General features: G+C 34.6%; 2 protein-coding genes across 2 annotated transcripts in view; one reads left to right on the top strand and one right to left on the bottom strand.

Annotated features, from left to right (window-relative positions):
* The window catches only part of LOC123679805 (protein tiptop), a 211,383-nt gene extending 210,142 nt beyond the window's left edge, over positions 1 to 1,241 (bottom strand). Inside the window, exon 1 of the mRNA XM_045617298.1 lies at positions 765 to 1,241. Coding sequence (XP_045473254.1) covers positions 765 to 804 — 40 coding nt within the window. The 5' untranslated portion in view covers positions 805 to 1,241. The remainder of the gene's footprint in view (positions 1 to 764) is intronic.
* An 18-nt stretch (positions 1,242 to 1,259) lies between these two features.
* The window catches only part of LOC123679806 (zinc finger protein 26-like), an 82,932-nt gene continuing 71,852 nt past the window's right edge, over positions 1,260 to 12,339 (top strand). Inside the window, exon 1 of the mRNA XM_045617299.1 lies at positions 1,260 to 1,421. Within this exon, the coding sequence (XP_045473255.1) occupies positions 1,406 to 1,421 (16 nt within the window). The 5' untranslated portion in view covers positions 1,260 to 1,405. The remainder of the gene's footprint in view (positions 1,422 to 12,339) is intronic.

Raw genomic sequence — 12,339 nt, 5'->3', positions numbered from 1 at the left:
TTACGAACAATTAAGTCTTTATGGGCCATAAATAACGAAACTACAGCTATATATCTGACAACCGAAAGAACTATTTCGGGAATTCGTACATGACTAATGCCAGGACATATCCCAATTTCGCTGATGTACGAATGTACGTTGTCAATGCAAGAGCACAAGCAGGCAATGATCGTAAACAAGACCATTCGTCTTTTTCAACACGATTGGCCCCGGGACCACACAGAGACAATTTCCAATGTGTTCTGATTTCCACGTGATGAGTTAGTGATGCAGACATTTTATGTCATATGCTATCAATCCATTGCATGTTAGATAAAAAGAAGGTGACAAGCCAAGTGGGTATAAATCCTTTGGTTTCAACTCAACCTCTTCAATTTTGCATTTGGCGAGCCACATTCAAGCTGCTCAATCTTTATTCAAGCAATAGTTGAGCACCAACCAGTAATATGACTCTCTAGGATTGAGAAGCTTCCCTAAAGCTTGAAGAAACACCTTGCCTCATTTGAGGTATTTTGAGTATCTCTAAAGATGTTGGTTTGATGAGATAGGTATCATATTTCAGACAAGAAGCTGCAGAAGGACTAGTGGCCAATGCTCAGGTGGTCAGACCACGTCGATGTCTTCTAGATGTCGAAGGCAGCAGTTTGTTTTCCTTCGATTTGGGTAAAAAGGGTCCCCGTAGTGTTTGGGAGCGAAAGCACATGTTTTCCACGTTGTTCCGGTGCCGCATTTGCGCATAAAACATCGAAAATCGCAACACTTACATTTCATCCTTTTGGGACAATCCTGTTTTCTTCTGGGCATCCTGCCAATTGGAGCTGAGTCCTCCAATCTCCTCAATTGTCGCAAAATGGTGCCAAATTCGCAGTTCCAACCAGTTTTTAAGCAAAATTCACTTCATACAATCAATCATAACACAACAGGACACAACATACACAACCATGAAGCTCGTATACATGAGGATCAAGTCACTTGAGGTGTCGATTTTCAATCAAATGTCAAAGCACTCGACACTGAAGGTGGTAACACGAAGAAGGAGCATCACTGCTACGACCTCCTCCAGCGAAAGCTCAGCGTTGACTGAGTGAGTGACAGCGCGAGAGAAGCTCTATCCCCACCACTGTCGCGGGCTACACTACAAACGCGTCCGCAGCTTTAACATTTTCGTCAGTACGCGGTTCGAAGCGCCGGCGTTTGTGAAAGACGTCGGTGTTGCTCTCACTCTGTTTTTCCCGACTCGATTCAGGATGTCATCTCTCGTCACTAGCGAGAAAAGATCTCGGGAGGCTGCGAGAGTGCTGGCGCGCAACTGTCACGGTCAGTTTGACAGGTGGGCCGGGCCTGTGGGAGACACGCCTTCTTTACGATAGCAGCCTCTCGTTGTAGCCTTGCGTTTTACGGGGAGATGTGCTCTGGGACTGGTAAGTTATTGCTCCTGATTCACCTGTTGTCTACTGAAATTTTTATGACGTATGTCGCATACAATGAGTGTATTATCTCCTAGTTACTAGTAGGCAGGTGGATGAGATGGTGATGGAGATGGTACATTTATCCGCTCATTCCTAGGCGACTTTCGTTTTCGTCGGATACCTTCTCCTCTCGTTTTGAGATGCTGCTGGCTTGGCTCGAAATATTGTTTGTTGTGTTGCTTCTGATGGCTTTATTCACACATGAGGAATTCTGGGATGAACTACGATACTATCTTTTTTTTTTGAGGGAACGATTCAATTGACTTTCTTCGAGGAAATTACACCCTATTTCCTGCATTTTCAATAACTTCAATTATTCCATCATTTTTGAAAGAACACAAAAATTTCGTTCAACTTTAACTCTTTCAGGATGTCAAATCTTTAACTGGCCAACTGTTTCTTCACCTACATGGTTACCTACTTGATTTGAAGAATAACCGTGAAGTGGATTACCTATATGAACAATTTAAGGATATCGGGTGTGGTAGTCAAACTCTATAAGATCTATCTCATTTATTGTACCATCCTAGCTTTCGGTCATCATTGTGACCATCTCCAGGGAGCTGAAATATACATTCAGTAAGACAAAAACAACAACAAACATGACTTATAAGACTCACGTCAATTCGAGATGTTGAGGAGTTAATAGTTAAAAATGCTTCAATGGTCTGATTATTAATCTGGAAACAATGATTTTTCATTCAGTATTTTCTCTCAAAATTATTTCATTAAAAACTCTTGTCATATCAGATTGACACAATGTTCAAGAATAAGGAATAACCTCAACCTTGAGTTGGAACGCCATCGAAATATGACATTTCACTCTTCTTCTTTATTGTATGAACTAGATGAGTGTAAATTGGATTCAGTCTACATGAACCAGTCATAATATTGAGGTTGTCCTCACAGCAATGAATTTCAACTGTCTCAAGGAAAGAACGTTTATATCTATTCTTTTCATTTTTGACTATAATAGGTTTTTCAAAATTCATCACATGTAATGTGTCGTGTACATGTTTAGACACACAACACCCGATATCCTCAAATTGTCAATTTACTGTAGTCGATATTTGATAACATATCAATAAAGATCAGTTATTATTATTATTTTATTATTAAGTTGATGTACCTATATAAAATGTATATGCCTATTACAAGATCGAAAGGGACATCCTCGTTTGTTTCAACTCTCGGGAATGAGTGCACTTAGTTCACCATGTAATAATAATAACAAAATTTTATGGAATTCGTTGATATTTTAATGCAATCAATAAGTTGAGAAATTCTAATAGCAGAACCTCGTTAGCTTCACCTACAACTTAGAATTGATATACCTACAGAGTACTGTCAAGTGTCAAGTCATATTGAGAGTAGATAACATTCTATGACTCATATACAACCACACTAAAAAACAGGACCGCCTTTAAGGGGAATACGGGGTAGTCGGACGCCTAAGGCGACAAAATTCAGAGGCGGCATTTCAAGCTTGATCAACAAAAAGCCCATGTGTAGAAAGTACCGAATGAGCATGTAATTCGGCCAGAACAACAGGAAGGAACACATACCTACAAATTTAATAAAAAACCATGGAGGGTGACGCATTATGCATTATACTCATAAATATCACAGATGACGCATAATACCCCTCATATACTTCCCTAATTCCGTTTTTGGGGCGGCACTTTGATGTTTCAGGAATAATTTTTATTTTTAATTCTCCAATCAAAATGTTGATTTACCGAAGGAATGCGAGAAAATTTGAAAAAACAATTTGATTTTAATATTTCCATCTTATTATTCTGAAGAAATACAAGAAGTGTTTTCTTTATATATCATCAATCAATTATATAATTTTTTTAATCGTTTAATGTATATGCAAACTGAGTGTTTTCATATTCTTACTGTTTCAATCTACACAAATCATCCTGTGAATGGCTAAAAAAGGAATTATGGCAATCAGGGAGATTTTTTTTGGACAAGGGAGAATGAATATTTCCTCTTTGTTATTATAAAAATTTTTCAAAGATATTTCTTCGATTTTTTCAACAATCGGTAGAACTATGCAGAGTTGCCTTCTGATAGGGCGGCAAATTGGATCTCTGCATAGGGCAGCGCAGCAGTTCGGCTAGCGAAGACTCTACTCAAGAAAAATTTGAAAAATCTATTAATTCGAATTCCTATTAAATATTTGAATTTATAAGAAAAAATCCTAAAACCTACTTAGTATATTTATTTTTCTTCGAGTCGCATTACCTTAGATTCTCTTTTGGCACATAAGTAACCATTTTTTCCTCACAATCATTTGACATAGATATCATTCCCACTTTTTATATTTACACTAAAGAAATTATCACTATCACTAGACATATAATAAAATAAGTGTACTTAGAAACTGCTGTTGAGTCGGGAGAGAAATCATTGAAACAATCTTACAATAAATCAGTTCTTTCATACTAAGACTGAAAGTAAATATGTTTCCACTTTAGTTCATCTTGTTCTTGTTCACCAATTCTACCGATTTCATAGAAATAACATTCCATTGCAGCCATCTTTAAACTATACCTTAATCTATACCCATTGTGTGAATGCCTAACAGGTTGTAATATTAGGAAAAAGATAATTATAATATAAAAATATATATATATGTATATATAAGAATTATCTAGCATTTTTAATCATTAACAAAGAGCAATGATAATAATAATATAAATTCATTTATCTGATGAAAATGAGACCCCATATCAATTTCTGAACCTTGCCTTAAGGCATATCAATAGGAAAAAAGAAATTTTAAACAAAAATATAGATTTAGCATTCTTTTAGATGAAATTTCAAAAATTGTTTGCCTTCTTTCAAATTTCAGCGCACGCCTCTGGTAGTCGTTAATCAACTCGTTATATATTCAACGTTTATTTTATTGTTTTTGATGAAGGGGCTGATTCAAAATAAAATATATCTCTGTTTTAGAATATGTTGAAGTTCATCCTTGATTTTCTTCTTCTTGATATTCATGGTTATAAATTAACCACTGCTGACTTTAACTGTGAAAAAATGCTCGACGCGTGATATCTTCCATATAGTATTTTATTCTGAGCACCATCATATTGTTTCCTATTCTGGCTTTTGTTTTAATAAGTTCATTATTGAATAATTAGCCTCAACACCACATTACAGTAAGATAAAAATATGTCAACTATCATTAATTCGATGATTGAAGTTTAGTCATTCGTCAATAGGATTGTCTAATACGTCCTTGATTCTTCTGAATGGCTGAATTTTTTGGTTTACTAGTGACTATGGAGGGATATTTCCATAATAAAATTAAAACTCGAAATCAATTTAGTCCGGCCGTCCGTAAACACTATAACTCTCGAAGGGATCCATAGGTACTTGAAATTCTCAGGTTATATATATTCGGATATAGAATGTTACAAGTGAATTCGATAATAAGTGAAATCCGACAAGGGGTTGCGTAAATATGGCCGTTTGAAATTTCATTGTCTCGCTAATTTCGAATCTACAAATTTGATCGGAATGAAATATTGCATTTAAATATGTACTAATTGTTTCAAACATCATGCAAAGTTTCATGTTGATTGTATCATTAGAACCAAATAAAATTCAGGAAAAATATCGAAAACAAATTAGGGAGATGAAATTCTGGGTCTAGATATAAAATAATAATTTCGAGCGTATAGTGTATCTTGTATTGTATTTCTTATAACGTCATGATATAAGAAATAATTATAAGTGTATAGTAATTTTGATGCCAATTTAATTATTTATTCTGGAAGAGTCTTCTTTCCTCCAGAATTTTTTTTTGGCAGGCCACTGGTAGTTTAGAAAAGAGTTAAAAGGGACTTTGGCTCACTTTACTTTTTGGATTTTTGTAGTTCTGACGTATGTGCCACCGATTTCGAAAAAAAAAATTTCAAACAATTCTTTAGAAATCCCCAGGAAAATCCGAATCATTTTAAATATTCAGTTGGTAAGTAAGCTGTGATGAATACATTAATTATAAGTTTTGATACTTTATTATTGATCCAATGTATGTAGCGAAGATTAATAAAGATTCGATAAACTGGTGTAATCACCTCAAAAAAGTAGGACTACAAGAAACACCCTGCATCTCGAAAATATAGCGTTTGCGGTCCTATGGTTAGAGGACTTCTTTTTCTCAAAATCAACCAAGAAATCTCGCAGAAACCTAGGAATTTAAAAACACCCTGTAAATAACGGGTGTTTTTTTTCGCGGTATATAACTTTGAGTTGGCATTACTGTTCAAGATGGCGACCGATTTAACTGCTGTCAAGTGATTTATTCTTAGTTTGGTTTGGCAATTCATCTTGAATAGACTCACGCCTGAACAACGCTTGCAAATAGTGCAATTTTATTTCGAAAATAATGATTCTGTGCGGAATACGTATCGCGCACTACGTCCATTTTATTTTGTTAAGCGATGAAGCGCACTTCTGGTTGAATGGCTACGCCAACAAACAAAACTGCCGCATTTCGAGTGAAGCAAATCCTCAAGTGTATGTCGAAACACCGTTACATCCAGAAAAACTGACTGTTAGGTGCGCTTTATGGGATGGTGGAATCAGTGGTCCGTACTTCTTCAAAAACGATGATGGCCAGAACGTTACAGTCAATGGTGATCGGTATAGAGCCATGATTACTAACTTTCTCATTCCTGAATTGAACAACCATGATGTCCAGGAGCTGTGGTTCCAACAAGACGGCGCAACATGTCACACAGCTTGTGCCACAATCGATTTATTGAAAGACACGTTTGGTGACCGCCTAATTTCACGTTTTGGACCTGTGAATTGGCCTCCAAGATCTTGTGATTTAACACCGCTAGACTACTTTCTGTGGGGCTATGTAAAGTCATTTGTCTATGCGGATAAGCCACAAACCCTTGACCATTTGGTAGACAACATTCGCCGTGTTATTGCCTATATACGGACACAAATTTTGGAAAAAGTCATCGAAAATTGAACGTCCAGATTGGACTACATCCGAGCCAGCCGTGGCGGTCATATGCCAGAAATCATATTTAAAATGTAATGCCACAAGATTATCTTGCGGATAAATGAAATTCATATCAATCGAATAATTCATCGTTGTTTTATTGCATTTTAAAGTTCTATAGCTTCAAAAAAAACACCCTTCATATTCCGAAAATAATTTTCTTCGATTCCATTCCATTTGCGATATATAAATAAAAATTACATTATTCATATGGATTTTTAACAGCTTGTATATTTTCAACCGAGCTGAATCGGAAAAAATTCTAATTCCTTTGACTTGATGTACAAGTCAAAACTGACCCTGTATGGTGTCTTTTGCATTGAAAAATGTTTATTAGCAGACCTGTTTTCTGCATCACAAATTTGACAGATTATAGAATAATAGATTAATCCATGGCTGTAGAGTTTCGAGTAGCAACATATAATAATGAAATATAATCAATTGAAATCTGTGTAAAACTGAGATATTCCCACGCGATTTTGTTTTACGATGTATGGCAGAATGAACGGATTTACCACAGAATTAGGGAAACAATTCAATTTTTATATGTAGGTTAAAATGATCCTTCATCTGCATTGGTTAAAGATAGTTTTCCATTTATGGCTATCGATTTTGGTTTCAGACACCAGATCCCTGTTTCCAAATGGATTGAAAGGTAGAGGTGATAGTTAAATGGAATTGATCTTATGTCTGAATGTCCTTCAGGAACCAGTTCTCGATGGACATAAGGTTCATCATATTTGAATAATTTTCAGATTATTTACAATGTTATTCTATTGTCTAGAAACTGATCAGTTGTTCGAAAAAAACAGGTTTGACATGTCACCTTGGATCGTATTCATCTTAATTGGCAAAAGTCATCACGGAAATCAACATAGTAAATATTAATATAGTGGAGACACATAATTCTCCTTCACATCAACTTTCATGAATTAATCAATATTAGATATTTATCACCTGCAACCGTTATGACAATAATTCATTTTATTCATAACACGAATAAAATTGTCATTAGGTATTACCAGAGCCGTGGCTAGCTAAACTATCGCTGCCGTGCTAGACAAAAATAGTATATTGTGCAACAAATGGGGAAAGTCCAACTTTTCTCGCGAGTGTGGAAGTTTGTGGCACGAGCCTGAAAGGCGAGTGCCGCAAACACACGAGCGAGAAAAGGACTTTCTCCACATGTTGCACACTATACTTTTCCTACAACTGCACAAATTTCAATAATTCAAGTAATGGACTTGAATCAAATCAAAATGACCTTTGTTGACAGTATGTGCTAATTTATTGCGTTTCCATAGAAACGACTCAAAAGCCCAATTTCATTGGTCTACCAAGGGAGGTGTGGGCAAAGTGCCGTGGGGAATAATATTTCCCACAGTATGCGCAATACATAGTTTTGCAATTGAGTGAACTATGCAGAAAACGCTACTTTTCATAGCAGTTGTAGGAAATAGTATATTGTATAACAAGTGGGGAAAGTCCAACTTTTCTTGCGAGTGTGGAAGTTTGTGGCACGAGCCTGAAAGGCGAGTGCCGCAAACATACGAGCGAGAAAAGGACTTTCTCCACATGTTGCACACTATACTTTTCCTACAACTGTACAAATTTCAATAATTCAAGTAATGGAATTGATTCAAATCAAAATAACCTTCGTTGACAGTATGTGCTAATTTATTGCATTTCCATAGAAACGACTCAAAAGCCCAATTTCATTGGTCTACCAAGCGAGGTGTGGGCAAAGTGCCGTGGAGAATAATATTTCCCATAGTATGAGCAATACATAGTTTTGAAATTGTGTAAGCTATGAAGAATACGCTACTTTCCATAGCAGTTGTAGGAAAACCAATTTGCTGCTCTAACAGTAAGTAGCCAACTCTGCAAGATGCAGGAAATTAATATTGGGTAATTCAAGTTAGAGTTGCACAAGTTTGACTTGAATGTTTGAGATTGACTTGAAATTAAGTAAATCTTTATGAAAAATAATTCAAGTCGAATCAAATTGGAAAATGGTTACAGCTTTGAAAATTCCAACTGTTTATCAAACTAGTTTGAGAGAGTTTGAAAAATAATTCATTCGGTAGATATGCCTTGAATGGGTGAAATATTCATATTGAATATATAGTAGGTAGGTTTAAAAACTACCAACATTAATTCAAAACAATAATAAAATACATTATTTCAAACTTTTTTTATACAACTCCAATTTGTCACCTCAAATTCGTGAAAAGTAAAATTCTTACTTCAGAACTTCTTAAAAATTAATTGAATGCTGTGAGCCGCCTGCTGATGAAAATTACAAGTACAATAAGAGAAACCGTATATTTTCAACTTTAAGATTGAAGGAGCTACCATTCATAAACTATTTTGATAATTTATGATGACTCTTCATCAAATGTCATTAAATAACTAGTTCCACTTTTGGCATTATATACCGTTGTTCGTTATTTTTACATAATTTGCACATTGCAATTTTCATTGTTTTGGAATCGCCTGCGGCAACATAAAAAAAATGTAATATATAAATATAATAATAAATATCAAAAAATTGACAACTATGTGTCTCTTCCTTCACAAAGATATATATTGTAAAGGAATAGACACAAAGTTGTCAATTTCTTGATATTTATATTGAATATCCTTCATCAGGTAGACTCGATGAACTTTTCTAAAATCAAAGAATCTGTTAATTTTTTTTTTGTTAATGGATTTTGCCTCGTCTACAGATTTTTCCTCATAGTTTTTGCAGGGGGGGGGGAACTTCAAAATCAGATTCACTTTGTTCTTGTTCGTACCCCAATCTGTATGAGCTACATACAAAAAGTTCAGTTTTAGACATTTCGAGTTCAGACACAACGCACAACATATGAAATATGAACTATAACTAATTTGCGGAATGGCAGAATACAGGTTCAGACACGTTGCGCAATGTGATATTCAAGCTTCAAACTATTTGAAGAAGTTTGATTTCAAGCCAAACCTAAAGTACCGGAAATCAAGTCAAGTCAATTTTTTTTTACATAAAAAGTTTGATTTTCAAAGCAAGTCAGTAAGTAAAATCAAACTAGTTTGACTTTAATGCATATCTAAGTAATTCTGAGTATTCCACCCAAAGATGAAAAAAATTGAGACATCTTTGAAAATTGTTTGTTAATATATAAGGGAAATTTTTATCATCGAAAAACCAACAATTTTAAATCTGAACGAAAAATTTATTCATTTTAAGATTGGTAAAAAAAATAAGCCTTTGACCTTTCTCTTCATATTCCTCGTATTATCATATTCCTGTACTCTCATATTTTTGTGTGAAAGAGGCATTTTTTTTTGTTCGCCGATTATAACTTTCTTAAAATCACCTCCAGTCGTTTTTTCTGAACGAACAAATACCAAAAATAACCTCCTCATGATTGTCATAATTCCTTTTTTGCCATTACTCACAATTTGATTTATGGAACACATTATAAATTTATACTGTAATAAGACGGTCAATATAAGTAATTAAGTTGAAAATATAGAACTCAGCTATGACTCTTGGTTGATTTGCAGTGTGAAACTGAAAATTTTGATGATTTCTATAGATTGATAAAAAATTTATATACAGGGTGTTTCCTAAACATGCGGCAAAAATTCAGGGGGTTGTTCCTTGGACTATTCTAAGAATATTTTGTCCTTTGATGATTTTTGAAAAACCTATTTGTTTCGAAGATATAGGGGAAACAAAATTTCAGATAATAACATTTTATTATGAAAAATTACATGAAAATTCAACTCAACCTACAAAAACTATTGAAAATGACCACCTCTAGCCAGCATACATAATAGTCAAAGATAAAATGTTAATTGCTAATACATCACAAAACGAATTCAAATGAAAACCGTGTTTAATCTGTATTCCTTTACCATCTGCACTTATCAATTTTTAGTCAAAAAACTGGCCGTTTTTAGTAATTGGAATGTTGTTAAACAAATTCAAAAATAAATTGTACCTACTTAGTAAACACAGTGCGGTACGCATTTTTATTTAAACTATTATTAATTTTAAAAATATGAAAAATGTTGTTCGCCCTGTATCTTCGAAACAAAGAGGTTTTTCAAAAATCATCCAAGGACAAAACATGCTTAAAATAGTCCAAGGAACAACCCCCTGAATTTTTGCCGCATGTTTAGGAAACACCCTGTATAATGTTATATATTTCTTGAAAGGAGAAAAATAGATCGATTTTATTTGTTGAAGAAACTGTTATGGTTTACATTTAAATAAACACAAGTTTGTATTATAACTTCAAAACTAATCGCAATAAAAAATAAATTATAACACCAATGGATTCCACTAAAAAAAGTGCTTGTAAAATGTTTTTATTTCATGTTGACAGCACCAACAATGAAGAAATTATGAGAGATTCATTTCACGCCATTTTCCAATTTTCTCTTATAGCTTATAAACAGTTGAATTTATGAGGTTACAGTTTTCACCAAAATAATTCTCTCAAAAATCGATCGCGGCATTTTATTTTTTCTAGCTCAAAGGGCGTCTGAGATCCCCTCACTAGACAACGAATTTTGGACACCCGATATAATCTTTTCAATGGGGGCGTCAAAGAAAAAAATTAAAATATTCCTGGCTCCGCTTTATAGGTATACCTACGTTATTCACAACTGAGAAAGTTATGTAGTTCCGAGACACTCAGTACCTATAGGTAATTACTTTTTGGGGACCTATTTGTCACAGATACCTATACCTTGACTATTTGAATAGGTAGAAACGAAAAGAAAGTTTGTCAAAAGCATTCAAAATTTCAAAATCTAACACCCCCCTAGTTTCCTTGTGCTTAAATATGCGTAGTTGCCATAGTGACTAGGTAGGAACTAAAAACACGATTTGAATGAATAGTAGCAAATTGATGATCGATAAATAACTTCAAATAATATTTTGTATATATCGATAAGTCATTAATTCAAACGATGCGTTCATATTCCTATTATATCATTCTCATTCATACTCTCCGGCTATGCTTTACACGAATATCTTGAAATTCAAGATAACCGAGCCTCTGGCAACGCTGTATGGTGGCGTGATGTCAAGTCGATCGTGCGTCAGATATAGCAGCGTGTGATTCTCGTAATTCCCTGAGAAAATTGTGAATATTTCTAACAGGTAAGTGAATTTAGAAAATTATAAATATTAACAAATCAGTTAGAAGTAGTAAACTCTCAATGTGAGTCCTCGAGAATACTAAATTAACCGTAATACTCATCGAGACTATCTGTCATTATTGATGTATGTAATCAGAACACTGTAGTTATTGGCTCACATGTTATATTTATTATTCGAAATTTTCAACGTACGGTTTTACATTCCCACTTCTACTTTTCTAGTAGAAAAAAAGTTGGAACCTATTTCATGACGCAGTATTTGAGACATAACCTAACTTATTCACTGTTTACCATAAAACTGATTCTTTATTCATCATAAACACCAATCGCCATGTATTCTCGATGACATATATTACCTCTCATTAGATTACATTCATATTGTACACTAAACTATTATCCAGTCTGCAAATTACAATTTGAAATTCAATATCAGTTGAATAACGCTGCCCGAAAGAGATTATGGGGCCCTGAAGCGAGGCTAAATGCGTTAGTTCAGACATCGCCGCCAGGGAGCAGCAGCTCTCGAGTGTTGAGAATTTGAAGGAGGAGCTATCTTTCATTTCACATTCTCTTCAAGCGGAAGGGTTGGGAACAATGCCCAACATTAGATAATCATAGAAAAGAGACACATTTTTTTTGAAATGCAGAAAATGGATGTTTTAGCTACTGCACGGGCAT

This window comes from Harmonia axyridis, chromosome 5, assembly GCF_914767665.1.
Source record: "Harmonia axyridis chromosome 5, icHarAxyr1.1, whole genome shotgun sequence".
NCBI lineage: Eukaryota > Metazoa > Arthropoda > Insecta > Coleoptera > Coccinellidae > Harmonia > Harmonia axyridis.
The sequence above is the reverse complement of the archived record's forward strand: the minus strand, read 5'-3'. Positions and strand labels throughout refer to the sequence as shown.